Here is a 26,195-nt window from a genome sequence, read left to right as displayed (position 1 = left end):
GTTTTCCCAACTAGACAATTTAGGTAATCCAATTTGGTTAATCTTTATAACCGATCACTTCGATTCACATTTGATTTGGATCCATCATCGTGTCGATCCAAATGTTATGGTGAAATCAATTTTGATCCAAAACCACAATTATAAGATAGAAAAAACATAACATGTATGGGACGTGACGAGTTTTTCTGTCCAGAAATAAACATAATTTTCGCTTATTTTTTAATGTAGTTGTTTCTGCCAATAACAAAACTGACCTGATCCTACTTTTTGCATAAAACAAATAGAATATTGTACTGGTACGAGTTTAGATTATAAATGTTAATAATATTTGTTAAAAATATGTTTACAAACATAATTTCACACATACATAATATATTGTAGACCTGATAAATAACTTTAATTCTTGAAATCAATTCCGCACATACGTGCGAGTCAAAATCTAGTATAATTTTAAACAAAATTATTGTATAATAATAAACCTGTGGCTATTGACAATTTTGATATAAATTATAATTATTAAAACAAAATAGATAGTCCAATTATTTAATTGGAACTTTAACAGAAATCTACATCTATTAAGATTTTCACGCCGCACCCGTCACACTCACCACCACTACACCTACCAATTTTGACAAAACAAAAAACACTCTGCTAGTGAAAAAACCAATGAAGAAATTATAACAGCCGCAGGTTAAACATTTTTGCCCACATCGAAATAGAAACAACTTATTGTGATTTACAAGCTCTGTGAATTCGTTTTGTGTGTATATGTATGTGTTTCAGACACAACTCAATGAGATGAATCATCATCCTACATATATTTGGTACTCTTGGGGGCAAAAAAGTTACAAAGCTTGTAGATTACAAAAGCTACAATGCTCCTACATACAGCCATTCTAACACAAACAACAAAATTCAGGACCAATGTCTAATTGCCGCATCAAACCCAAAAACCATCATTAAACTTGAGATCGACATACTATAAGATAAAGATAAGGGGCCTAAGTAGACTGAAGGAAATTTACTAAGCAAGATCATTCCACTGAAGATATCCTCCGTGACCGCCTTCATCTGTAAACTCGTAGACAGCACCCGACGCTGCCAACAAAACCACCAGTATTAGACTTAGTTTATGTTTGAACAATGAAAGATGCAAGAAGGAGCTACAAGTCATGCATCCTTTAACAGGTAATTATGCAAGATGAAGAAACTAGAGACTATTACCTCTGTAGCCACCTTGAACAGGATCATCAGCCAGTAGAAGTGGAGTGTCTAAGTCGATGAATCTGTAAATTACATCTCAACTTGCTAGATTTATGATGGTGATGGTTACATTAGCAAGAAATGTGGTGTTTACATATTAAATATACCTGAAACTCCCAATGCCTGCAGCAAGGTGACCAGAGAAACCCATTGCTAGTCTGGTCTCAACCATTCCCCCTATCATAAGCTCAATTCCAGATGATCTAGCCAATTCAATTACCTCGAGGGCCTCGAGGATTCCGGTTTTGGCGAGTTTGATGTTAACAACATCTACGATACCACCTTCTATGATTTTCTTGAGATCAGTCAAGTCTCTGCAACTCTCATCTGCTGCAACAGAGACTCCAAATCTGTTCTTTGCAGTTCGAGTCACGTGACTGAGACCTTCCCAATTGTCTCTGTGGACGGGTTGTTCAAAGAGAACCGGTGTAACCTTCATTTCTGGGCAAAAAAAATCACAATACTTTAGGTTTTGTTCGAGAAAGGTCCGCTAACAATATCCTTATAAAAACCTCTAGCGTTCAAGACCTAAAAGAGAAGATCCACAAATGATTCATAAAACCTTTTTACCATGAAGCTTCTGGAGAACTTCAACAGCTTCCTCTGTTTGATAACCCTCATTGGCATCTAGAATGAAGGAACAAGTAGGGTGGACTGCACGTATAGCCTGGAGAACTTCTATGTCAGCCTTAAGATTCTTCCCCACCTTGAGCTTCAAGGTTTCAAAACCTTGTTTCCTATACTTAAGAGCCAAAATCGAAGCTTCCGCCGGAGTAACTATCGGAATCTGAGCATAAACCAACACAAACATCATTAAGACCCACATCTATGAAAACACACACAAACATTCAATACTTGAGTAGTTTTCAAAAAAAAATTAACATTCTACAAACAACTCAAAACCTATAAGTGCAGAGTTAACACATATAATCTAAGTAAGACTCAATTGTTATTTTACTTTTGGAGCAGCTCTCAGTAAGTATAAACTTTACGAGTCACACAGAAAATAAAACAGAGAATTGTACCAGCAAATGAGCTAAGGTAAGAACCGAACTGTAATGTCGGTGGTAATAGTACTTGAAGCTCCACCAAATAGTTTCCACAATGGCACTCCTACACTCTTAGCTGCTGCATCAATCATAGCCATCTCCATCCCACCTCTTACCTAAACCCCATTTCAGAACTTTACTTATTTTATTCTTCCTTGTGAGCAAGATCAAAGCCAAATGTAGTAAACCCAAAATTCCCAAACTTGAACTTAAAAATTCAAGCTTTTTTAGGAATGCTTAAATCACAATTAATGTGTAACTGAGCTTACAGAGGCGAATTGATGACCAGGGAGTAATCTCCCGATCTCATGAAGAACACCACCAAGTCTCATCTCCGGTAACTCCCTCATGAACTCACAAGCTTCCCGCGCTTTTACCAACGCCGTTATCTGATCCTCCGCCGTTACCGACGGCAAAATCGGAGCTTCTCCCCAGCCGACACACCCATCTCCAAGCTCGACACGAATCGCAACGTTACTGACCGAATCAAGCCGTGAGGAAGCGATCGTGAAAGGTGAGATCAGAGGCACGTTCAGCTCTCGATTCTCTGCTTCACGCACCCTTACCGTGAAATTCTCCATCAGGGTTTTGAATCCATACGCCGCCGACATAACAGGGATCGGAGATCTCCGCGAATTTTGGAATTTAAGGGTTGAACTTGAATTGACGAGTGAAGAAGAAGACGATACTATCGAAAACATTTTGCTTTTTTAGGCCTTTAGAACTAATTTAGGGTTTAAATAGTCTCACTTTTGAAATTCTTATATTTTAATTATCAATTTATTTTTTAATTAAATTTCTTCGTCCACCAAAAATCTATAAAAATGCGGACAATTGAACCCAGTACCTTGATTTCTTCGTCCACCAAAAATCTATAAACCATTTTGCCATTTTAGTTTCTTTGTCGTAATGTGTCGTAATATGAAACGTTAAATATTTATATATATATGTTCTAAAATTTATAAAATAATAAAAAATAAAATAATTTTTTATGTTCATTATTTTTTTGAGTTCAGGTATACCCGAATAACCCGAACTCGTACTGGTAATACCTGAACCCAACCCAAAAGTACAAATAACCCGAACGGGTTCTATATACCTAAACCCGAAAATCCGAAAACCCGAACCCGATCGGGTTCGGAAACCCAAATGTCCAGGGCTACTTTACTTTATTTAAGTAAATTTTTTAGTAAAAGACAAATGTGAAATATTTTTTAAAATTTCATCTATTTTTGTAAAGTGTTTTTTTTTTCTTCAAATAAATACCAGAAAAATTACACACCAAAAATAACATGGGAATAAAAAGAAGAAAGTTACTATAATGACATATGCAAGAAGAAGCCAAGAATAGATGATAAAATAATGTGAGGCGTTTGAATTGTTTAATTAGAGACATGAAGATGAAGAAATAGAATGGGAGAAGGAAGAAGGGCAAAACCATTCCCATTCTTTGCTTCTTGAGTATGTGTTTGTTATTACCTTTGTTACCAAGTCTAGAACCTCTCTTTCTTCTTATATTTGTTGCAATTTCACATCTACTCCAAGTGCAAAACATAATAATTTTACATAATCCATCTTTATTACATTCCCTCTTTCTTACCGCATTCATCTTTTTCTTAGCAAAATTCCATCAAATCATGCCGATATATTCAGGATCTTCGGATTCTGAAGACGAAAGAACGTACCATAAAACAACCAAGCTCTTTAGTCGTCAACGATCAGTTCACTCTATATTTGGTGGTGGTCAAGGTATTTATCTCTCTCTCTCTCCCTTTTGCTAAAACAGTAAAACGTTGTATTGGCCGTTCAGTTTGTATGTGAAAATTAAACAGTTAGTATTTGTGATTAACAGTTGCAGATATTTTGCTATGGAGAGAGCCGAAAATAGCTGCAACATTGGTGATAGGAGTGAGCCTCTTATGGTTCTTAATGGAAGTAGTTGAATACAATTTCATAACCTTAGTTTGTCATGCTTCCATGACCTCCATGCTTCTTTTCTTCATCTGGTCCACTGTTTCTGATTTTCTCAATTGGTATGTTTATGATATCTTTGATTAATTAATCTTTCCGAATTCTCGATTTAATCTTTTTGAGAAATCCTAATCAAATAATACAATGCAGGGAAAGGCCAATAATACCGGAAGTGGTCCTAGACGAATCTTCTTTCAGACATTTAGCAACAAGCTTCCATGTTAGATTCAACCAAATCCTCTCTAAGCTTCTTGACATTGCTTGTGGAAGAGATCCTCCACTCTTTTTTCTCGTAAGCTATTCCTTGAATCATTTTTATACATTCATACTTTTGGATTAATTATTAGTATTAATTATATTTCCTCTAAATTGGTTTACAATATATTCAGACAACGATCTCACTTTATATCTTATCCATCATCGGGACATATTTCAACTTTGTGAATCTTCTGTTCGTAGGTAAAGAATTAATAAGTTATACTCAACTTTATTCTACTGTAGATTTAATTTCTATTTAACTAACGAATAATATATATAACTAATGATCGTACGTCATTTTGTTCAGGGTTCGTAACCATGCAGACGATGCCGGTTATGTATGAGATGTACGAGGATGCCGTTGATAGAGTGGCAGGTAAGTTGATGAGGAAGATGAGGAGGCTTTACAGGAAAGTCGACTCGAATGTTCTTAGCAAAATCCCAAGAGGAACTGTCAAAAACAAGAAACTTACTTGAATCTTCTTCATTATAATTGTTTATCATTACTGTATTTACTATATAATTTCAACCCAAACTAATATAAGTACATATCTTTGACTGGTTCTGCGTTTAACGTACTGAGAAAAAGAAGTTAAGATCTGATCGATGATCATCAAATGATATGATGTGAACCTAGCTATAGCCTAGGAAATAAACAGAGTATCCACTTTTGAATCATTATATAGTGTTCAACCATGCATAATTAAACACTATATGAATCGTTATATGACAATGTTATGTAAAATTCTGTAAACTTAAGTAATTATGGTTACAATAGACTTTTTTCTTAATATAGAAAAAAAAAATCAAACTAAAATCCAAACTAGTTTTTGTTTGTAATCCACATTCCACACAAAAAAAGTCGGCTATCGTTTGAAGATGGACGGAATCTCTATTTCGATTGGACCGTACATTCTCATTGCATGTGATATATTAAACACGACAAAATAGTGATTTATGTCTCAACTCTCAGCCACTTAATTTAGAAGGTTTTTTTACATTATCAACTGCTTTGACTTATCTTATATCTACAAAGACTAAAACTATAAGCTCATCATCATCATCGTCTCTCAAAAAACAGAGGAGGAAAAAAGAAAATGGCTATCTTTCTATGTGTTTCACTGCTGCTTCTTGCTTTTGTTGTGTCACTAATCTTTTTCATGAGAAAGATTAGAGAAAACCCAAAATGGAATCTTCCTCCGGGTCCTCCAAGTCTTCCCATCATCGGAAACTTACACCAGTTCGCAGGATTGCCTCACCGATGCTTTCATCATCTATCCATTAAATATGGACCTGTGATGTTTCTTCGCCTAGGGCTTGTTCCAACGGTTGTGATATCCTCGAGTGAAGCAGCTGAAGTTGTTCTCAAAACTCATGACGTTAAATGTTGCAACCGACCAAGAACGGTCACCACGGATTTACTCTCCTACTGTTCTAAGGACATCAGCTTTGCGCAGTACGGCGAGTACTGGCGAGAGATGCGAAAGCTCGCTGTTATCGAGCTTTTCAGCCTTCAAAAGGTTCAATCATTTAGGAATATCAGAGAGGAAGAAGTGGACTTCATGGTGAAGAAACTGTTTCAATCAGCTTCCAAGCAATCTCCTGTGGATCTAAGCAAAACTTTTTTCTCTCTAACAGCAAGCATCATTTGTAGAGTAGCCTTGGGACAGAACTTCAACGAGAGTGATTTCGTAATCGATCAAGAGAGAATAGAGGAACTTGTGAGTGACGCCTTGTTTGTTCTAGGTAGTTTCACTTGCTCTGATTTGTTACCCGGTACAATTGGGAGATTCTTAGATTGGTTGTTTGGAGGAAACAAGAAGATAAACAAAGTGTTTGAAGAGCTTGATGGTTTTTACCAACATGTGATTGATGATCACTTAGCAGGAAGTAAAAAAACAGTGGATTCTACTGCGGATATTGTTGCTCTCTTGTTGGATATGATGGATAAACAAGGAAAAAATGATTATTTCAAGTTCAACATTGATAATATCAAGGCAGTCCTCATGGTAAGAGCTCAACTCTCGCTTCATATATTTCTTTTCTCTTTTTTTTTCGAAAAAAAAAAACTAGGACTACTCTATGGGCTCCGGCTAAGAGCTCAAATCTTGCTTCATTTTTCATTCTCTCTCTTTTTTTTTTTTTTTTTTTTTAAAGGGGAAAAAAAATTAGTAATCTATGTTATTTTTGGGTGATAAAAAGTTTTTATTTTAAACGTAACCTAGTTGGGCTAAATAACTTGGTTCTCCATATAAGTTAATTACTCTACGGTTGATTTTACTTAATTACTGTGTTATAGTAGGTATCGTTTTTCAAACAAACCTTTAACTATATATATTGTATACGGTCCAATTAACTTATTTAAAAATTTTGCTAACCGTAAACTCATATGGCAAACGAAAACGGTTGGAAAATCATGTTTGCATTTGGCGTATACATTTTGTAAGATATTTCTTTTTCAAAAACGTAGTTACAGTCATGCAAACACAAAAGTTAAAACAATGAGGAGCCTCTTTGGTTTCATTTCTATACTAATTATGTCTTAACGATCAGGATGTATTTCTGGCGGGGGTAGATACAGGCGCAATAACCATGATTTGGGCAATGACAGAGCTTGCTAGAAACCCTAGAGTGATGAAAAAAGCACAAGAAGAGATCCGAAACACCCTCGGGCTCGAAAGGGATAGAATCACTGAAGACGACATTGACAAAGTTGATTATTTGAAGCTCATAATCAAGGAAACATTTAGATTGCACCCAGCACTTCCTCTTCTGCTCCCAAGAGAAACAATGTCTCACGTCAAGATCCAAGGCTACGATATTCCTCCAAAAACGCAAATCCAACTTAACGTATGGACGATCGGACGTGGCCCCGATCGCTGGACTGATCCTGAAGATTTTATTCCTGAGAGGTTTACTAATTCTTGCGTAGATTTCAGGGGACAACACTTTGAGCTCTTACCGTTTGGTTCTGGTAGAAGGATTTGTCCTGGGATGCCAATGGCGATTGCTTCCGTGGAACTAGTGCTGTTGAATTTGCTTTACTTCTTTGATTGGAGATTGCCTGAAGGAATGATAAGTGAAGAAGACATAGATATGGGAGAAGCTGGTAATCTCACCATTGTCAAGAAATTACCTCTACTACTTGTGCCTGTTCAACACCATTGATGAGACAAAAGCTTGATGCATTGTTCCACTGGTTAGTATCTATCGGTTCTTTTGTGTATTTATAGTCTTCATTGAAAGTGTACGATTCTAAAAGCTAAGACTTCCTATGAAATATATAGGGATGTATCAATGTATCAAGACATAATGTACAGATCAACATTTAAAAAAGAAATTATAATCTAAGAAAAATTATTGTTATATTTCCTTTAAAAAGTTATTTTGAAATAAAATAAAATGAAAGAAAGACGATAGTAAAATCATAATTTGAAATCTTAATAAAATTTTCGTAATCTAGTTATTAAAAATAATTTTATTGTCTACTTGGATATAAAATTTTAGATGAAATTCTGATTGGTTTATATTTTAAAAAAAATTAGTAATTTTCGTCCATAAATTTATTAGAGAGAGAAAATATTTTTTTAACTAATAATTATCTGTATTTTTTAAAAATCTTAGGTGTTAATTTTTTTTTTAAAAATCAAGTACAAATTATTTTTGATTTGAATAGATTTTTTTTTACTTTTCTAGATTTTTTTATTTTTAATCTGTCAGCGTTTTTTATTTTTAATTAATTATATTTATTTAATTAATTAATTAATCTTAATTAAATTTTTTAATGACAATTGAATGTAATTTTTTACATATTTTACTGTTAGTTTCATATTTGTATTTCTCAATTAATATAGTAGGATGGTAATATATATGTATCGAGAAACAATAAAATATATATTCATTGGTTCTAAAATATTATATCACTATCACATTCCTAAAATGCTATAACCCGTTTTTTTTGTTTTTTTACAACAATGTTCATACTTATTATATCTTAGTTTTAAAAAATATTTGCCAAAATTCAAAATGGAAAGATATATTTAAAGATAATCTCCTTAAGCTATAAAATACATTCTATAAAGAAAAAGTAAATTGAAAGCGAAAGACAAAATTGGTTAGAATATATCAAAATAACGTTTCACCCTTTATCTATATGGATAAATACAAAAAAATTGTCCAAAAATACCAAACCTTTTAAAATAGATACAAGTCTTCCTACAAAATTGTCAAAGAGATATTTTGTGATTTAGACAATGACAATGTTGATAATGATTAGGAGTTTAAACTTTTGTTTTAATTTTAACCAATAAATCCTCAAATTGTAACTCAAAAAAAATGGAAGACTTCCTGACCATTTATCTCCCCTTTGACATCAACTACTCTGAAGTCTGACCCAAAAACTCAATCTTCCTTTTATTCCAAGATCTGAAAACCTGAATGGAACTGTACCCAAAAATCGAAGTTTGAAACTTAGCCGGTTTACACTGTTTACGTCGTCAAAATATGGGGTATAGTATTGTTGTTAAAATAATTTTGTTAGAAAATTAGGCACTTATTAAATCAAACAGTTTGATATCTTTTGGTAAAAAGATGATGATAGTTTGGTATCTTTGGCAGTGATATATTGTTGACAAAAAAAAAAGACTATACCCTTTTTCATATAATTTTTTTGCATAGATAATTCATATACACGTTTTGAAGATTATATTGGATCAATACACTTTTTCCGAAGCTTTTACATCGAAAGTCCTTTGATATAAGAATTTTATTTTTGTTACCCAAAACCAAAAAAGAATTTGATTTTTGTAGTCAAATTTGTACAGACAAGAAAAATGGAGTCCACGTGAGATAGAAGAGAGAGCGTCTTTATACTACCTCCTCATGGCTCATGCGGCCAAACCCGTTAATTTGGTATTTCTCTTCTTCTTTTTAGATTGTTTGATAAAACCTCCCTAATTTATCATTTATCATTTATCAATGACAAATAATTAAGCAGTACATAATTATTTCGACGAAATTACTTGTCCAATAATTTTCTTATGTATTTTGGAAACAAGTGTCATGAACGATCACTTAAAATATTAACCACTATAATGCAAACCAAAAAATTTAAAAAGAAAAACCTACAAGGCAAATCAAGCTGATATATAACTTAATATATACATTATATCACGGTAGTTGTCTATTCTCACCCTAGTTTAGAACTTAGAATGGTCAGAAAACCCTTATTTAATTTCAACTAAGTTTAATTTCCTTGAAAAACCCTAAACTAGACTATATATGTTTTTTGTTTTTTGTTTTTTTTTGACAAACGAACTATGTATGTAATTTATCAATATTGACAGAAAAAATGAAAAAAAAAACTACAAATTTTCTTAGGGTAATAACCATAAACATATATAATTTTTTTATATAGCCTGGCCTCGAACTTCAAGTTTTGTATATTAAAAGAATCAACTAATAATATATACTGGATCTAAAGAACTTCAAGTAACATAGCCGAGAGGACACAACTCGAACTTCAATTTGAAATTATAAAAGCATCAACTAATAATATATACTGGATCTAAATCAGAATTACGCAGTCAAATGTGTTTATTAGAAGGGAATAATAGACTAAAATGGGTGACTCGGTATTTTGCAGTCTTTTTATTTAAATGTAAATCTGTATAATCAACGAATAATTTTATCAAAAGTCATTGGCCACTATACGAATTTATCGGCTATAAATAGTAGGAAAGCTTTTCACGTTAAAGAACTTAACCTCATCCACATTAACTTAAAAGAAAGAGAGATGGTGAGACAATTGGAAGATGTAATGAGCATGGCTACAACAACAACACATTTCGATGCTAGCTATCTGTTTCATGTTGTGTTCTTGGCTCTGATCGGCTGTTGTGTCCTCTCGGCTATGTTATTCTCTTGCGCCGATGGAGTTTCCAACAACAAATCCAATTCGGCAAACACTACCGGTGGCGGAGGTTGTGGGGGCGGAGGTTGTGGGGGCGGCGGTTGTGGGGGCGGCGGTTGTGGGGGCGGTGGTTGTGGTGGAGGTTGAGAAATTTCATTCGTCTTCGTCGGGAAAAAAAACACAGAACATTGGACCATTTTACTTTCGTATTATCGTTATGTAAATAGATCCCTTATTTGTAGTACTGTGTAAGCATAGATTGTGTTTTTTCTTGTATATACAAAGAAATACTATTTCTTTCCAATTCCATCTTCAGTTAAACTGTTAATTTGATGAACTGACGATTAAAAATTCAGAACAAACATCTAATGATAAGCCCCAAACAAAAATTATACTAAAATTTATTTTTTTCTTCAGTCATTTTCATTCTGAACCAGAGAGTAAACATATCCAAATCCCATATTGAAACCTTTTAATCTTCCAACTTCGAAGAGATTCATAATTCTAAGAAAGCGTTGACTAAGTCTCATGGGCCCTAACAGACACCAGGTGCAGAACCAAGGTTCATGTCTTCATCTGATAAACTAAAATAAGAGTTACCATCAAAGATTCTTCATGGATTCGAAACCCGTACCGGATCAATTGATTGCCAAAAAAGAGACGATCCTAGAGATTATTTGGTGAGACAAAGAAGAAAAGCGCTGAACGGGAAAAGGTTTTTTTCAGGCGCTGATGGCATCTGATTCTTTAGACCTTCTCATCTTTGCTTGTAGTTTCTGCATAAAAGCTGGATTGGCTTGGAGTCTCTGTTTTACATATGATGTTCTTATGTCCTCAGCAATCTTGTTCGCTTTCGCAGATTCCTCTATCAAACCGTAAAGAGTTCTCAAGCAGTCTTTCCTGTTTTCCTCTCGGTGTTCAAACCTGTGACAGGACAAAAACATTTCATGATCAAACATTCTTGTCTCGTAAAAAAAAAAAAAGCTTTAGTTTATAGTTATATACCTCTCACTGGTGATTGTAAGCTCGTCTTTCCCCGAATGGTATCTTTTCCCCACAAGTTCCCTTAGCCTTCGAGCCTGATGCTTTGAGAGCCCGAGCTCTTTCACTGTAACAGACATTTTAACTTTCCTGTTCTTTGGATGCCATGCATCGCCTCCAGGAGCAAAAACTATCCTCGATTGCCACCTGAGGATTGGGCCTTTACCGGGGGGATCATCCAAGTCGGTATTCCTATCGGAAGCATCCGTTTCACCAAATTGGGGAGGACCCTCAGCTTCCATTTGATCTCCATACTGAACTACCATCTCATCTTCGAATTCCTTAAAAAGCTCATAAGCTGCTTCGGGCTCAAGCTCACCTCTTTCACACATATCCCCGAGCTCATTAAACTTCGCTTCAACTTTTTTCTTCAAGTCATCTGTATGAAAATACAGTTAGAGGATGTTCCCAATGTTTATATATACGCAACACAAGAAGAAAACCAATATGTTTGCTAAACGACCCTGCTGATACGACAAGTAACAAATCTAGCATTGTACATTACCGTCAAAGAGTTCAAAAAGAATGGTACTTCTACCAGCTAAATCCAAATAGAAAGGCTAACTACAAAAGCTACGTTCTACTAAGAGAGTGTCTTTAGCTATAGACGCACAACAGTCAACTAATTAGCCTAATCTCTGAAGAATGTGAGCGTATGAACGAGAATTTGAAAGTAAAACAGCAAAAATACCAGGAAGAAGCTGGTCCCATTTGAGCATATCCTCAAGAATCTCCTCGCATTCCTTAGTATCGGTAAGACAACCATGTTGAATCCCTTCTCTAATCATGTGATCCCACTTCTTATCGTCCATGTTGAAAAACTCATTCTTCCTCATCTTCTCCGCTACATACTCGGGAGAGTTGTACAAATCCTCGAGTTCGTCGTCAGTCGAATGTGCTTCCTCGAAATCAGATTCAATATCTTCATCCTTCACATCATCTTTGAAAGGTAGGCTCTCGATTTTTTCTAACAACTCATCATCCGTCTCTGCGTGTTTGTCAGCAAGTCTTCTCTGCAGAAGTGCTTCAATAACTCCGGGCAACGCATCTTCATCACCCTCATTGAAATACTTCTCTATACGGGCTTTGAACTCTGATAACACAAACCAAACCAATACATGAAGTTACTTAAAACCAACATAAGTCTACTAGTTCATCAGAAAACCATAATAAGAAAAACTCCAAATCTTAGAATCGAAGGATCGATTGAAAAGTCTCTAGTATCAAACTCATCCAATTTCAACTAATACTAAGGCGTATAAAGAATCACCATTTCAACATTTGAGGGTAACCCACACAGATTGAACAGAGAGGATAAAGTGTTTTTTACCTTTGGTGCTTACATCCTCAACAACTAGATCTTTCTTATCGGATGAATCTACGGGAGAAGACTCAGGAGGATTAGTCGAGTTCTCGCCGGGCGAGTCGGATTCGGAGGAGAAAAATCTGAATTTGAAAGGAACCGGAGCGGCGATTGGAGCGAGGAAAGGAACATTGGCGGAGCGTCGATGGGTTATCCGAGGAGAAAGGATGATTCTGCGAGCGCAGAGAGAGGCATTTCTGAAGAGAGCGCCTCTCATGGCGTGGATCGAAGATTTAGGGTTTTAGGATTCGTAACCCCAAGTAAGTAGCAGAGAAGCTTATTTTAACGCTGTTAATAGTCTGGCTTTGTTTATCTAAGCTCGTTTCACTTTTTAATTTTAACCCAACAAAACATGGTTTTATTTTTTTATTTTTTTTAACTCGCACTCTATTTTTTAAAATTTTTTTTTGTAGTGACAGTTTATGAATTTGACATTCCTTCAATTGAAAATAAAATCGACATAGTAATTTGGCAAGTTATGTGCTTGAACCAAAAAAAAAAAGTATATGAATATGAAATTAACAGATAATGTATACACTAGCATTGTTTGAAGACCAATTGTTTCTTAAATCATTTTCTTTGTCAGGTTTGGAATAGTTATTATTAACCTACTGTAAAACAAACCTATACATATTGTATATTGGATGGTTTTGGTTTTTATATAATCTTCGAGTCAAGACAATTTCAAAACTATAATTTGATCTAAACCACAAATTCTTCATTTTACTACACCCAATTATTGTGTACTTAGAAAAGCTTTCCAGACAATTTTTATTTCCCAAAGTATTTTTTTATTGTAAAGTTTTCAACTTGTTCACAATTTTACAGTGTTCTTTTTTGGTTCATATCGGGTCTCTTTCTCTCAAGCATCTCCAAGCACATGGGATACAGGGGAAGAAAGCTTTTGGTTCTAGACAAGGGTTTCAATCGGTGAGAACATTTTCGACTATGCACCAAACGCATTTCAGATTAGTCTCTGAAACGTATTGTATTAACATGACGTCGGTCTTAAACGGATGAGCACAGAATTACATAATGATGTATCTTTAACAGGACTTTCATACTGTATGTTTTCAATTTGTCCTTTGTCAATATTTTTACGGTGCGCACACACACACCTTTGACCATCTTATTACATACTGTGATATAATGCAAGGCTTCTTGGAGTTAAATGATGATCATGGTGCAGCATCTACTCCATTTGAAGTAGCAGGGAATCAAAATACCTTCAACGTTCGCCCAATATAAAATACTTATGGTCTATAGAAAAATCATCCAAACAATTTTTATTTTCCAAATATAGAAAAACAAGATAGAGATAAGTAATAAGATATGAACTTTAGAAAACGATATAGCAAAGCCTATGTATATCTAACGAGATGTAACACGACGTTACATGTCATAAACGAAAATACTAGTGCGCTCATTTCAGATTTCTGGAAGTCTGAAAGTTTAAACCCTCAGAAGTCAATGATGGAGAAAATTGCTGAATGTAGGAAGATTATCTCAAGATGGAAACGAGAATCACAACCTAATTCTGCTAAGAGGATTCAAGACCTTCATCAACAAATTGACTTGGCCACGAGACAGATTCCTTTCAGTGGAGATGTGTTAACTCTGTTAAAAAAAGAGCTGAACCTAGAATATAAGAAGGAAGAGCTGTTCTGGAAGGATAAAAGTCGGCTAACATGGTTGAATAATGGTGATAAAAACACTAAGTTTTTTCATGCGGCTACAAAAAATCGAAGAGCTCAGAATAGGATCAATAGTCTTGTGGATGACGAGGGTAAGGAATGGTTTGCGGAAAGTGATCTGGGCCAAGTGGCAGAAAGATATTTTAAGCTTATGTACGCCTCTGAGAATGTTGGACATCAAATTGCAGATAAGATTGGTAGAGGGAATCGGCTTTCTCAGGTTGATAACGACCATTTGCTGGAACCGGTTCCAATGGAGGAGGTTAAGAAAGCAGTATTTGACATAAATCCAAGTAAGAGCCCGGGTCCTGATGGGATGACAGGACATTTCTACCAAATCCATTGGGATGTTCTGGGTGGTCAGCTAACAGAGATGGTGAAGGAATTCTTCAGAACCGGAACTATAGATCGGGAGATGAACAGGACCAACATATGCCTCATCCCAAAAAAGCTTAAAGCAGTGAAAATGCCTGACTTCAGACCGATCAGTCTCAGCAATGTGGTGTATAAGATTATAGCAAAAGTGCTGGCTAATAGGCTAAAGAAGGTACTACCAAAGGTAGTCTCAGAGACTCAGGCAGCATTCATTCAGGGAAGGCTAATATCTGATAACATCCTAGTAGCTCATGAGCTGCTCCATGCTCTTGATTCAAAGAACAAATGTTCAGAGGAGTTCATTGCAGTTAAAACAGATATCTCGAAAGCTTTTGACAGGGTGGAGTGGTCCTTTCTTCAAGACTCCCTGACTCTATTAGGTTTCTCAGATCATTGGATCCGCTTAATAATGAGCTGTGTGGGGTCAGTTAACTATCATGTATTAATCAATGGAACCCCTTATGGTGAAATCATTCCTTCTCGAGGATTGAGACAAGGAGATTCGTTATCTCCATACTTGTTTGTCTTATGCTCTGAGATGCTTGTTCGGATGCTTCAACGATAAATCAGGACGCCTCACTGGTTTAAAGGTTGCAAGAACTGCCCCTCCGGTCTCTCATTTGCTGTTTGCAAAAGACAATATCTTTTACTGTCGCGAGAAGGACGAGGAACTTCATCATCTTATAGGTATCCTTGAGGAGTATAGTCTTGCATCTGGGCAAAGGATCAATTATCAAAAGTCAAGCCTTTACTTTGGGAAATTAATCCCCAATGATAGAAGAGAGTGTATTAAGAAGATCACAGGCATTAATGAGGAAGGAGGAGAAGGCTTCTATTTGGGACTGCCGGAAACTTTTGGTGGGTCTAAAGTCGCAACTTTAAGCTATCTAAAGGAACGACTACACCAAAAAGTGTCCGGATGGCAGACTAATTTCCTCTCACCTGGTGGCAAAGAAGTTCTCTTAAAGGCAGTGGCACTAGCATTACCTACTTACACGATGACGTGTTTTAAGCTCCCCAAAAAGGTTTGTCAGCAACTTGCTTCTGTGATGGCTGACTTTTGGTGGAGAAGTAAACAGGATTCCAAAGGAATGCATTGGAAAGCATGGGATCAACTAAGCAAACCTAAGAAAGAAGGGGGTCTGGGATTTAAAGATATAGAAGCTTACAATTTAGCTCTCCTTGGGAAGCAACTATGGAGGATGCTTACTCGTCCGGACACATTGATGGCAAGAATTTTCAAGAGCAGGTACTTTAGAAAGTCGAACCCTCTGTCGTCGAAGCTTGGATTCAGACCCTCATATGCATGGCATAGCATACATGAAGCCCAAGAGATTTTGAGACAAGGAGCAAGAATGGTTGTAGGGAATGGTGAAAACATAGATATTTGGCAGAACCCATGGATTGGCTCTAAGCCTGCTCGAAGTCTGCAAACAGTGAAGAAGGTCGCGCCGGAATTATTTGACTTGACTTCATCTTTAGCAAAGGTTAAAGACCTTCTAGTTGAGAATGGGAAAGAATGGAGACGCGAAATTTTGGAAGCAGTTTTCTTTGAGGAGAATAGAGGATTAATAGAGGTTTTAAGACCGGGTGGAAGAAATAGAGAGGATGGCTACCTTGGGACTATGGTAGAACAGGCCACTACTCGGTTAAATCAGGTTATTGGGTTTATACTCAGCTCTTGAAAGGTAGAAAACAAGTTCAGGAGGTAATCCAACCTAGCTTAAATCCGTTAATCAATCAAGTGAGGAAGATGGATGCCAGTCCTAAAGTACAACACTTCCTGTGGAGAAGTCTTAATAACTGCATCTCAGTGTCACGGAATATGTCTTATAGACATCTTGCTAAGGAAAGCTCCTGCTTGCGATGTCCCCATAAAGAGGAAACAGTGAATCACCTGTTATTTTAGTGCACATACGCAAGACATGTCTGGGCATTATCTTCTATTCCGGCTCCTCCAACCGGTAATTGGGGTGACTCTCTGTATGCTAATATGTATGAGGTTATGAATCTTAACCCAACCTATCCAGATAGAGAGACCCTGCTTAAAATAGTTCCCTGGCTATTATGGAGACTTTGGAAGTCCCGGAATGAGTATGTTTTTAAAGGAAAAGATTTTAGTGCTCTTGACACAGCCAGGAAAGCCTGGGAGGACGCTGAGGAATGGAAACAGAGAAAAGGACAGGACGAAATGACCAGAGGGCAACCCATGCTGCAAAGGAATGAAGTGGTCAAATGGAAACCTCCTCCAAAAGATTGGCTAAAGTGCAATACTGATGGAGCTTGGCGAGGAGAGAATACTCAGTGTTGTGTGGGTTGGGTCCTTCGGAATGAAAGGGGTGAAATGATTTGGATGGGAGCACAAGCGATCAGAAAAGCAAAAACTGTCTTGGAAACAGAATTGGAAGCAATGAGATGGGCGGTCTGTACAATGTCACGGTTCAATTATCCTCGACTTATGTTTGAGTCTGATTCCATTGTAACCGTGAACCTGCTCAACAACAAAGAGATTTGGCCTGCTTATGCTCCGATACTCCATGACATTTACGAGGTGCTTCCTACTTTTCAAGAGGTTACGTTTATTCATGTTCCGAGAGAGTGTAATGAAGTGGCAGATTGACTAGCGAAGGAATCTATTTCTTTTCAGAATTATGATCCTAAGTTTTATTCGATTTCGCCTGTTTGGATTAATCATGTTGTAATGGTGGATAAACCAAGTGTTTAATGCTTTGGTAAATGAAAGTTGAAGTTGAGCCAAAAAAAAAAAAAAAAAAAAATAGCTATACAGTCACACTTTGCGCGTTTATTACCAAAAATCCAACTTTTTAAAGCGGCTGAGACGGAGCCATATGTTGTTGCTGGTTGCCGCCGTCAAGAGCCATCTGCTTGGACATATCAGCTAGAGCGGCTGCCGCTGCAGCTGGTGTCATGCTTTGGTACGGAGATGCTAATGGAATAGCAGTGTTGGCAACAGGAGGTTGTGCGTGGTAATACACTGTCTCGCTTGGAGGGTTTGTGTATTCGTAGGCGCCACCGTAATTGGTGTTTGCGTTTGTGCTATGTTGAGGAGGAGCTCCAATACTGTAATTGGCGTTTGCGTTTGTGGCATGTTGAGGAACTCCAGTACCGTAATTGGCGTTTGCGTTTGTAGTATGTTGAGGAACTCCAGTGTAACCCATGTATTGATGTTGCTGCTGCTGAAGCTGAAGAACATGAGGGGGAGCAGCACGGTAAACGTTTTGGGCAGCTTCAGATCTCGAGTTTGTGGCGGGTTTTGAGATCGGGTAGAGCGGGGGAGTTCCTGCTGGGACATACTGTTGAGATTGCGGGACAGACATCACGTAAACCGGGTAGTTTTGTTGCTGATGAGAGTAAACTGGGAAGTATTGAGATGCGTGAGGGATGTACTGAACGCCTTGTAAGTAAGGTTGCTGAACCGTTGGTTGGTGTTGTTGTTGATCCATGGTTGTGTATGTACCTGACTGAGATTGGATATGGGAGGTGGTGTGGGGTGAAGTAGTTTCAGTCTGAGGTAAGACATGGGAGCTTTGGACCGAGGTAGTTTCAGGCTGTGTCACTGAAGGAGCTTTTGGCAGAGCTGGAGGTTGGTCTTGGTAGTACATTGGCTTCGAAAATGAAGTAGCAGAAGAAATGCTCGTATCACTGTATAAAAAAAGGAGACATCAGCATTTAGAATCATAAGAGTCATAAAACAAAGCTAACATCACTTGTAATGCATGGTTCAATGAGTATGTGTATGTCAATTTCCACACAAACGGCTAGAACTACAAATTGATAGAATCTCTGAATGTATACTGTGAAACAAAGATCATCAAATACAACTTAAGATGATTTCTTCATTGTCAATTCATAAACCATACTTGAAACAGTGTTCTATCTATCCATTTTAGCTACTTAGCCTAGGTGTAACACAAAACACACATATAAAGATGATAGAACAGAAACAGTATAAAGACAATCACAAATCAACGGCAAGCTGACAAAAAAAGAGATGGAGAAACCAAGAGGTTGAGATATGAAATTACCAAGATCATTCATCTATCTAAACAACAAGCGAGATTCCTTTCATTAAACAATATGTATGAGTCAATGAATGAGTGGCAGTAGAAGAAGAAAGTACCTTGCAACAGAATCAGGGGATGTCAAAGCATACCCTCCGATAGTTCTCGGTGGGATCGTTACAGGCTGCATCGGCAAAGGTGGCTTTCTGTAGCCAGCTGATACACATGAATCGGACCGATCGTCATGCGGTGAGACCTGGCCGTTGCTTGGGAGAGCAGCACTATCACTAGGTGAGTTGTTATAAGCTATTGAACCATCAGTCATGGAACCAGACGGAACCATCATTGGCCGATTTGTCATCAAGCTAATTCCATCATCAAATTGCCTCTGAGTTTGCATGTTTGAGAAGGTCATATGTGCCAACTGTTCCTCAATCCTCTGGTCTTCGCTGACTCTAACGCGAATCGGTGGCAAATTGGAAGTAGAAGGAGAAGACGATGAGGATCCTATCGAAGAACCAGCGGCTTCCATCATCGGCGAGTCAGGCATCGAGCTCATATGCATCTCCTGATGCGAAATCACACCGTTAGGAGCCAACAAATCCCCTCGTTTATTGTTCTCGCCGCCAGCATTAGTTTCTAGGTTTTGGATCTCGGTGTCTCCGCCGCTAGCTTCATCGAGATTCACCAAGGTGTTATTCACAGCGGCGGAATCCGACAAACCTCGAGGAAGCAAGCCAGATTGATTGAGAGCATCAACAAACCAAGTGTCAGATTTCGCGCCGTCAAGCAGAGATCCCATGGTGGCGGCGGTCTCGAGCTTGTTAGCGAAAAGAAACAACCGGATCCGTTGCGTAGCAGTCACCGTCGCTGAAGAAGTCACGCGATCGTACTCCTCGATCATATTCTCCAGATCTTCATCGGTAGTGATGGTGACGAGTGAATCGAGATCTTCGCTAGGGAGCTGGTACTTGAGCGTGAAGGACCGGCAGTTGAGAAGTATACTAGATAAACGAGATCGGAGCGAAGACAGTGACGCGCGTCGATCAACAACAACAAGACGAGTCTCTCCGCCGGAGTACGTCAACGATTTGTCGTGCGGACGAGGCATGATGTGGCCGCCGAAGCTGCACATAAGACGAAGCTTAGCGCCGGGAACAGCCGCAAGCGGCTCCGGATTACCACCGGTATCAACAGCGACGGCGCGTGGAGATCCATCGATCGGTTGTTGAACGACAACACTCTTGACTGCCGCCGGAATAGCAGAAGAGACGGTGGCGGCGGAAGTAGGATTTGGGGTTATTTGCTGCGATAAAGAAGGGAGTGGGGTCTCCATGGGTTCGACGATAATGACGGGATTGGTTACTTCGGACTGATTTATATATATACTACTAAAAAGAAGAACTAAATGAGAATTGATAACCTTGGGTAGGTCAGAAACGATATAGATATTATCGATTTGATTTGTGTAAGAGTTTTCGTTTCTAAATATGTTTCACACGGAACCTGAAAACAAAACCATGTCTCTTCCCACAGTTAGTTTCTCAAACACTTTTTCAAGAGCAAATTAATAATGGACAAAATGATGTAATAAGAATGAAATTATAATCATTTACAAAGTATAAAGTAAAATGATGTTAAAACGAAACCAAGAGACATGCAAAATATGCAAAACCAAGAGACATGCAAATTAAATCTCGGAAATACAAACTTGATACCTTAGTTGGTATCATAAAAGTTCTCTTTGTTCTCTTAGCCATAAATGATTTCTAAGGAAAAAGGAGAGCGAGATGAATTCTGGTTTTAGAAGAGAAAGCGGACAAAAATAATAATATAAGAATTGTTAATCTGCCATGGCGGCATGGAGTAAAACTGGTGGAAGAAAAAGTAACTGACTAACCCGAAGGTGAGAAATTTAGAAGTGGTAATTAAATAAATCGCTTAGAAGATGGAACAATATATAGATTAGCAAGAAACGGTTGCAAGACATGGGGACTATATTTTTTTGAGACGGCGAGAAAGAAGGCAAAAGTTTAGGGATTATATTTTTCTTTTTCTTTTTTAATTATTTGCTTTCACATTAGTTAGATTTAATTATCTTTTTCTAAAAAAATGTTAGTATACAGCATCATTTATTTTTTATTTATGCCAGGATTTCCTTTTCTGTTTTGCAATTATTTTTTAAAAATAATTTGTTTTTCTGAATTTGTCAAAATTTGATTGGTAAAGTAACTTGTGCTTTATTACTTCCATCACTTGTAATACCCATTGGGCCTTTTGAATGAATATTTTGGCCCACAAAAAAAAATGTGACTTGTGCTTTATAAGATAAAGAATGACCTTGTAAGTGATATATATATATATATATATATTAGTATCTTACAATGAAAAAGTCATGAAAAGTCATGAAATACTATTTCGATGAAATATATATATACTACTTGTTTGTATTGCATCAGATGATTCAAAAAGGCATTTGAATAACACATGCGAGATTATGGAACAAATATTCAATAATAAACATTATTTCCTAGCTTGGACTATACATCACATGCAGTAAGAATTAAATCAAGCAATTCTTTGATTTGTCAATTTGAATAAGATCTAAACCGAAGAAACAATAATGTGCTTCTAAACAAATGTAAATACGCTAATATTATTGAACAGTACCAGATTTCAGATTAAATAAATAAAACAAATTTGAAGAAAGAGTAGACACAAACCTGGATGACATAATTACTAAACTCGAATGACAAATGCACACATGAAAATATGAAGAAGAAGGAGAGACTGGAAAAATGGATGAGAAACCGAAATATGAATCTGAGAATTCTAAGAAAATAAGCAATGAAGAGGAAGAGTGACTGAGTGAAAGAGAGATAAATTAGAATAGATTTGAGTTAATTGGATGTTAAATAGGAGATGAACATAGTGGATCCCGAAGAAGGTGGATGAATCTGGACCTTATGGGAAAATCAAACCAAACCCATGTGGATAAATTTCGGTTACCGTGTCCGGTTTACTTCAACCGGACGTTACACGTTCGTTTCCCAAAGTTTACCCCTCGACGTAACTGTTGAAACTTGTTAAAAAAAAGAGGTTATCAACATTACCACCACCACCAGTTGCCACAATCATGGACATTGAAACATTATGACTCTTCTCATAAGATCTTTCTTTCTATTTTATTCATATTTTTCAAAAAGTGGTGCGCTCATACTATAGACATTTTAACAATGTACCTTTGATTGGCCAGAAAATCATACAAAATCGACTTGAAAATATTAAAAAACTTAAAACAAAGAGTCACTTTGCTTAATTAATACGTATCCAATGCGAATGCAAAGTTGAAACCAGAACCCGAGAGAGGAAATTCAGGAACAGAAGTAAACCAATTTGAACCAAACCAAACTTTTTCCTAAACATGGTTTAACAACAATGTCAACATAGAAACATTTTTTGGTTTTGATGTTAAGATATTGGCACACTCAACCTAGCTATAAGTCAAATGAAAGTATACATGTTAAACGAAGGAATAATGTATCAGTTTTTTGTTTTGGTGTAACAATACAAATGTATCAGTTAGTGAAAAAAACAATCATACAATTAGAAATTTACACGGATTTTAACATTGAGAAGGAAATTTCAAAATTCAGAATCAGTGCTTTCACGATGGCGATCGTGAGGAGAAGAGGTGGAGGCGCCATGCTCGACGTCATTGTCCAACATCCCTTGTGAACTGGTTCCAGTCATCGTCGTGGTGGCTCGACCAGTACTCCTCTCCGCCAACATTCTAAAATACGCATGTGGTGCCCATCCTGTTATTATAATATAACATCATTAATCTTTAATTCTTTATCATCCACAACAAAGCAATAATAATAACATGATGGTAGGTAGGTTTTGGTAACATATTTTTTTTTTGTTAATTTTCATACGTACCGTTGTCGTCGTAAGGGTAAGGAAAGAAGTGGAGGTAAGAGAAAGAAGCGACTAAGAGTCCGATGATAGCTCCGACGAAAACGTCGGTCCAATGGTGCCAATAGTCGTCGACGCGTGTTATTCCGATGAGAATTGCTACTAGTATCGGTAAGAACACGAGGCATAGCTTCGCCACGTGTCCTCTTCTGTCAAATACTTTGATTTTACCCGATAAGTACCATGCCAAGAATGTTAAACCGGCGAATGACCCTGCATGTATATATACCATGTTAATTAGCCAGTTTAAGTAAACCAGAATCAATTCATATGTTACTCTTGTCTTTTTAAAACTTTATTAGAAGAACTTACACGAAGTGTGACCACTAGGGAAACTCTTGTAACCTTCTTTGATTATCTTTTTAACTCCATGACACACAACATCCTTAGTATCCGGGTGAAATTTCTGCATTTCTTTCAGATTTGCACAAAATAAGAAACAATTCCCTCATGATTAACTAACTTAAACCGGGAACTTAATCGTTGATTTAATGGAACTGATGAAATGGATCCATAGAAATGTGCATACCGGTTGACCATTGGGGAAACATCGGTAAAAGAAGTTTGGTCTTGGCCTACCGACCGCGTCTTTGATGGAATCAGTGGTGACTCCAGTCACAAGACATGAGAATCCGATACCTATACGCAATTCACAAATATTCTTATCACGCTAATCAAAATATATATAATCGTATGGATTTCACCATTACGGCCGGTTCATAATTCAAGTAATGAAGGAAGTAGTACATTTGAGGATGGACAGGATTAGAAATTAACTCACCGAGAATGGCGTGATGAAGATCATACACATCTCTACGAAAGAAATAGTACACTATGAAGATGCACATAGGAACCAATATACAAATAATCTACACACACACACATACACCATACATATAAATCATTAATCAGAGACAATTGCAATGGTTCCTTGTGATGTAAGGCACAATGAAGGTATACGTTTCTTGGTGAACAGGTTTACTTACCGGGACAGCCCACATAGGGATGGTGTCTTCATTAAATGGGAAAGTGAGATCGGTTAACATGTCTGGTCCAATGTAGCGATGAAAAGGTTCGATAACATTGAGTACAATGTCAATGAGACCGAGGACTACGAGAATAAGCCAGTCACAAAGATGTTCTCGAGCCACCTTCCATCCATGGCTCTTCACCGAGTGAGCACCAAGCATTATCTTAGCCATCTCTCAGGCTCTCATCAAATTAACCTGAAATAACAGTTTCATTGCAATCAAATCTTATCTTTTACATAATCTAGGTTTTCAGAGTCAAACTTTAATTTTGCTATGCAAATGTTCTCTAGATGAATTCTATACCATGGTTTGTTTCATCTTTGTGTTCGTAATCATAAATCAACGCAACGATACAAAAAAAAAAAAAAAAAAAAAAAAAAAAAACAATATTCATCAAACAAACATATATATATGCATTACAATTAGACAGAGAGGATTTGTGATAAAAATGATACCTGATGGGTGAAACGCGAGATCAATCGATCGCAGGTCGAGGATTAAACAAACCCTAATTAATATATTCTATTACTGCTACAATTGTTACAATTGTCATAAATCTATAAAAAGTTCCTCGATTTCTTTTTGAAACGGTGAAAGGGATGAATTTGGCGTGGGATATGGGAAAATATTTGTTTATCGCAAAATTAACTTGTTTTTTTTTTTCTTTTTTGGTTTTTCGTTTTGAAAACAGTTATGAAACTTTGGATTTTTTTGGTTTTTCTATTGACATAGATTTTTTTTTTTGGTTTTATCGGTTGAATATTTAAAACCTGTATAGTATAAATAACTAAGGCCTAAAACTGACTGAATGAAGATCATTCATTTGTTCCAAATTATCTTATTCATTAATTAAAATAAGTTTGCTATTAAAATTTAAAAAAACTGACTAAATGAAGATTTATTTTAACGTACTAACATTAATCGCTCATTATCCCTTAAACAAATTGAGTTTTTTTTTTTTTTTTTTTAACAAACGAGTCATTCAACTCATAAGATAGTATATATCCTCCACTAGGAGGCCACAAAGAGCCGAACAATCCAAGACACCAACCAACATATTGGTCGAACAAATGTTAAAGCTAAAAACAACAACAATGCTCAAACAAATATATATGAAAAGGTGAACTCTCACAACCGATGAAGAAAACTTATCTATCTACCTTGGTAGTAGGAAATAAAGCTTTCAGGGTCGTTATTTGTTAAGGCTAAACAATCAGTATCAACAATTGTTGAACGAAAAAATAAATTAACATCCTCGCTTCTGCTCCAAGCAGAATAGCCTTCAAAATAACTATTTTTGTAACAAACCACTTAACCACATGTGAAGTATTTTGGGAAAATAAGTTACGTAAAAGAGAATTTAGGACTAATTAAGGAAGCCCAAACAAATGGGATTAACTCGAAGGTGCAAATAAAATGGGGTTCTCTGTCTAAACTGCCACAAAGAGATAGAAAACACCATCAAATCAACTATTTAGAATGGGTTTCAAGCCCATTATTTGTAGGGGGAAAAATGGGAAACGTAGGGGTGAGGATTCGAAGCATCCACCAAATGATTATATAAAGGAGAAAAGGATACCAATGTAATTAGTGTTTATGGAAACCCTATTGTATGAGACTATATATATTGTACATTCCTTAATGAATAAGATATGCTTAGTCTTATTATGGTATCAGAGCCATAGAAGGTTAAAACCCTAAAAAAAAATTTCTCTCGACCACCGCTTCTTTCAACTTCTCCCTTCTTTCTTCCTCTTCTTTCTCCTTCCTCTGTCGATCATGTCTGCAACTTCTGAAGTCGTTGCACCCGCCGATGCGTCATCTCTCGTTAACGTTAATATGTCTAACGTTACGAAGCTCACCTCCACTAACTTCCTGATGTGGAAACGTCAGGTTCATGCCTTATGCAATGGCTATGATCTTGCCGGTTATCTTGATGGTTCAACGATCGCCCCTGATGCCACTCTTACCACCGACGGCACCACCATCGTTAATCCTGCTTTTAAACATTGGCAAAGGCAGGATCAGCTACTACTCTCGAGTCTACTTTAAAAGCTATTGTTTCAAATTTTTCTTTACCACTTTCAAACACTTCTCAAAAACAATTGTCGTGTAACGACTGTTTGATCAATAAAAGCCATAAACTCCCTTTTTCTACAAACACAATCACATCATCACACCCGCTTGAATATCTTTATTCTGATGTGTGGACATCACCAATTTTCTCTATTGATCAGTT

General features: G+C 36.7%; 6 protein-coding genes across 10 annotated transcripts; 2 read left to right on the top strand and 4 right to left on the bottom strand.

The window, feature by feature from the left end:
* Nucleotides 1-794: 794 nt before the first annotated feature.
* LOC104765686 (L-Ala-D/L-amino acid epimerase) lies at nucleotides 795-3,100 on the bottom strand. Of its 4 annotated transcripts, none has more exons than XR_015590501.1 (6): nucleotides 2,582-3,044; nucleotides 2,318-2,428; nucleotides 1,826-2,050; nucleotides 1,371-1,704; nucleotides 1,225-1,286; nucleotides 795-1,098 (listed from the first exon to the last, which is right to left on the bottom strand). XR_015590501.1 is itself a non-coding variant. In XM_087500529.1 (6 exons), exons 4-6 carry the CDS (start codon nucleotides 1,700-1,702, stop codon nucleotides 1,025-1,027), a joined length of 468 nt encoding a protein of 155 aa, XP_087356655.1. In that variant the 5' UTR covers nucleotides 1,703-1,704; nucleotides 1,834-2,050; nucleotides 2,289-2,428; nucleotides 2,582-3,100; the 3' UTR covers nucleotides 795-1,024. The 4 variants fall into 4 exon arrangements, 3 of the variants coding, with proteins under 3 accessions (XP_087356655.1, XP_010487742.1, XP_087356656.1); XM_087500529.1 differs by having other exon boundaries at nucleotides 1,834-2,050; nucleotides 2,289-2,428; nucleotides 2,582-3,100; XM_010489440.3 differs by having other exon boundaries at nucleotides 1,834-2,050; nucleotides 2,582-3,042.
* A 737-nt stretch (nucleotides 3,101-3,837) lies between these two features.
* On the top strand, nucleotides 3,838-5,099 carry LOC104765685 (reticulon-like protein B9). The gene is made up of 5 exons (XM_010489439.3): nucleotides 3,838-4,061; nucleotides 4,165-4,345; nucleotides 4,434-4,575; nucleotides 4,673-4,742; nucleotides 4,849-5,099. Exons 1-5 carry the CDS (start codon nucleotides 3,950-3,952, stop codon nucleotides 5,016-5,018), a joined length of 675 nt encoding a protein of 224 aa, XP_010487741.1. The 5' UTR covers nucleotides 3,838-3,949; the 3' UTR covers nucleotides 5,019-5,099.
* A 401-nt stretch (nucleotides 5,100-5,500) lies between these two features.
* On the top strand, nucleotides 5,501-7,907 carry LOC104765683 (cytochrome P450 71B2). The gene is made up of 2 exons (XM_010489438.3): nucleotides 5,501-6,550; nucleotides 7,095-7,907. Exons 1-2 carry the CDS (start codon nucleotides 5,639-5,641, stop codon nucleotides 7,707-7,709), a joined length of 1,527 nt encoding a protein of 508 aa, XP_010487740.2. The 5' UTR covers nucleotides 5,501-5,638; the 3' UTR covers nucleotides 7,710-7,907.
* Nucleotides 7,908-10,824: 2,917 nt separating this feature from the next.
* LOC109124822 (uncharacterized) lies at nucleotides 10,825-13,184 on the bottom strand. Its single transcript, XM_087501923.1, has 4 exons — nucleotides 12,824-13,184; nucleotides 12,185-12,586; nucleotides 11,458-11,872; nucleotides 10,825-11,376 (listed from the first exon to the last, which is right to left on the bottom strand). Exons 1-4 carry the CDS (start codon nucleotides 13,071-13,073, stop codon nucleotides 11,175-11,177), a joined length of 1,269 nt encoding a protein of 422 aa, XP_087358049.1. The 5' UTR covers nucleotides 13,074-13,184; the 3' UTR covers nucleotides 10,825-11,174.
* A 4,443-nt stretch (nucleotides 13,185-17,627) lies between these two features.
* LOC104765681 (uncharacterized) lies at nucleotides 17,628-21,833 on the bottom strand. 2 transcript variants are annotated; one of them, XM_087503224.1, is made up of 3 exons: nucleotides 21,671-21,833; nucleotides 19,067-20,453; nucleotides 17,628-18,588 (listed from the first exon to the last, which is right to left on the bottom strand). In XM_087503224.1, the coding sequence occupies exons 2-3, from the start codon at nucleotides 20,281-20,283 to the stop codon at nucleotides 17,751-17,753; spliced, it is 2,055 nt and encodes a 684-aa protein (XP_087359350.1). In that variant the 5' UTR covers nucleotides 20,284-20,453; nucleotides 21,671-21,833; the 3' UTR covers nucleotides 17,628-17,750. The 2 variants fall into 2 exon arrangements, with proteins under 2 accessions (XP_087359350.1, XP_010487738.1); XM_010489436.3 differs by lacking the exon at nucleotides 21,671-21,833 and adding an exon at nucleotides 20,666-20,960.
* Nucleotides 21,834-22,453: 620 nt separating this feature from the next.
* Nucleotides 22,454-24,686, bottom strand: LOC104765680 (putative lipid phosphate phosphatase 4). The gene is made up of 7 exons (XM_010489434.2): nucleotides 24,412-24,686; nucleotides 23,912-24,151; nucleotides 23,707-23,794; nucleotides 23,455-23,564; nucleotides 23,238-23,331; nucleotides 22,890-23,138; nucleotides 22,454-22,765 (listed from the first exon to the last, which is right to left on the bottom strand). Exons 2-7 carry the CDS (start codon nucleotides 24,125-24,127, stop codon nucleotides 22,593-22,595), a joined length of 930 nt encoding a protein of 309 aa, XP_010487736.1. The 5' UTR covers nucleotides 24,128-24,151; nucleotides 24,412-24,686; the 3' UTR covers nucleotides 22,454-22,592.
* Between the last annotated feature and the right edge of the window lie 1,509 nt (nucleotides 24,687-26,195).

Source organism: Camelina sativa, chromosome 19, assembly GCF_030686135.1.
Source record: "Camelina sativa cultivar CO46 ecotype springtype chromosome 19, ASM3068613v1".
In the NCBI taxonomy this organism is placed as follows: Eukaryota; Viridiplantae; Streptophyta; class Magnoliopsida; order Brassicales; family Brassicaceae; genus Camelina; species Camelina sativa.
This window is presented reverse-complemented; position numbering and strand designations above follow the sequence as displayed.

What these genes read in the sequence shown, in the direction of transcription:
- LOC104765680 (XM_010489434.2), bottom strand. Translation starts at nt 24,127, where the DNA reads ATGGCTAAGATAATGCTTGGTGCTCACTCGGTGAAGAGCCATGGATGG. An exon ending in TCCCTATGTGGGCTGTCCCG is followed by an intron (nt 23,795 to 23,911) that starts GTAAGTAAACCT and finishes GTGTGTGTGTAG; the next exon opens with ATTATTTGTATATTGGTTCC. An exon ending in TCTTCATCACGCCATTCTCG is followed by an intron (nt 23,565 to 23,706) that starts GTGAGTTAATTT and finishes AATTGCGTATAG; the next exon opens with GTATCGGATTCTCATGTCTT.
- LOC104765685 (XM_010489439.3), top strand. Translation starts at nt 3,950, where the DNA reads ATGCCGATATATTCAGGATCTTCGGATTCTGAAGACGAAAGAACGTAC. An exon ending in TATATTTGGTGGTGGTCAAG is followed by an intron (nt 4,062 to 4,164) that starts GTATTTATCTCT and finishes TGTGATTAACAG; the next exon opens with TTGCAGATATTTTGCTATGG. An exon ending in ATCCTCCACTCTTTTTTCTC is followed by an intron (nt 4,576 to 4,672) that starts GTAAGCTATTCC and finishes CAATATATTCAG; the next exon opens with ACAACGATCTCACTTTATAT.
- LOC104765686 (XM_010489440.3), bottom strand. Translation starts at nt 3,013, where the DNA reads ATGTTTTCGATAGTATCGTCTTCTTCTTCACTCGTCAATTCAAGTTCA. An exon ending in AGTTCTCCAGAAGCTTCATG is followed by an intron (nt 1,705 to 1,833) that starts GTAAAAAGGTTT and finishes TTTTTTGCCCAG; the next exon opens with AAATGAAGGTTACACCGGTT. An exon ending in TGTTCAAGGTGGCTACAGAG is followed by an intron (nt 1,099 to 1,224) that starts GTAATAGTCTCT and finishes TTTTGTTGGCAG; the next exon opens with CGTCGGGTGCTGTCTACGAG.
- LOC104765683 (XM_010489438.3), top strand. Translation starts at nt 5,639, where the DNA reads ATGGCTATCTTTCTATGTGTTTCACTGCTGCTTCTTGCTTTTGTTGTG. An exon ending in ATATCAAGGCAGTCCTCATG is followed by an intron (nt 6,551 to 7,094) that starts GTAAGAGCTCAA and finishes CTTAACGATCAG; the next exon opens with GATGTATTTCTGGCGGGGGT.
- LOC109124822 (XM_087501923.1), bottom strand. Translation starts at nt 13,073, where the DNA reads ATGAGAGGCGCTCTCTTCAGAAATGCCTCTCTCTGCGCTCGCAGAATC. An exon ending in ATGGGACCAGCTTCTTCCTG is followed by an intron (nt 11,873 to 12,184) that starts GTATTTTTGCTG and finishes ATTTTCATACAG; the next exon opens with ATGACTTGAAGAAAAAAGTT. An exon ending in CTTACAATCACCAGTGAGAG is followed by an intron (nt 11,377 to 11,457) that starts GTATATAACTAT and finishes GTCCTGTCACAG; the next exon opens with GTTTGAACACCGAGAGGAAA.
- LOC104765681 (XM_087503224.1), bottom strand. Translation starts at nt 20,283, where the DNA reads ATGGAGACCCCACTCCCTTCTTTATCGCAGCAAATAACCCCAAATCCT. An exon ending in TCCCCTGATTCTGTTGCAAG is followed by an intron (nt 18,589 to 19,066) that starts GTACTTTCTTCT and finishes TTTTTTATACAG; the next exon opens with TGATACGAGCATTTCTTCTG.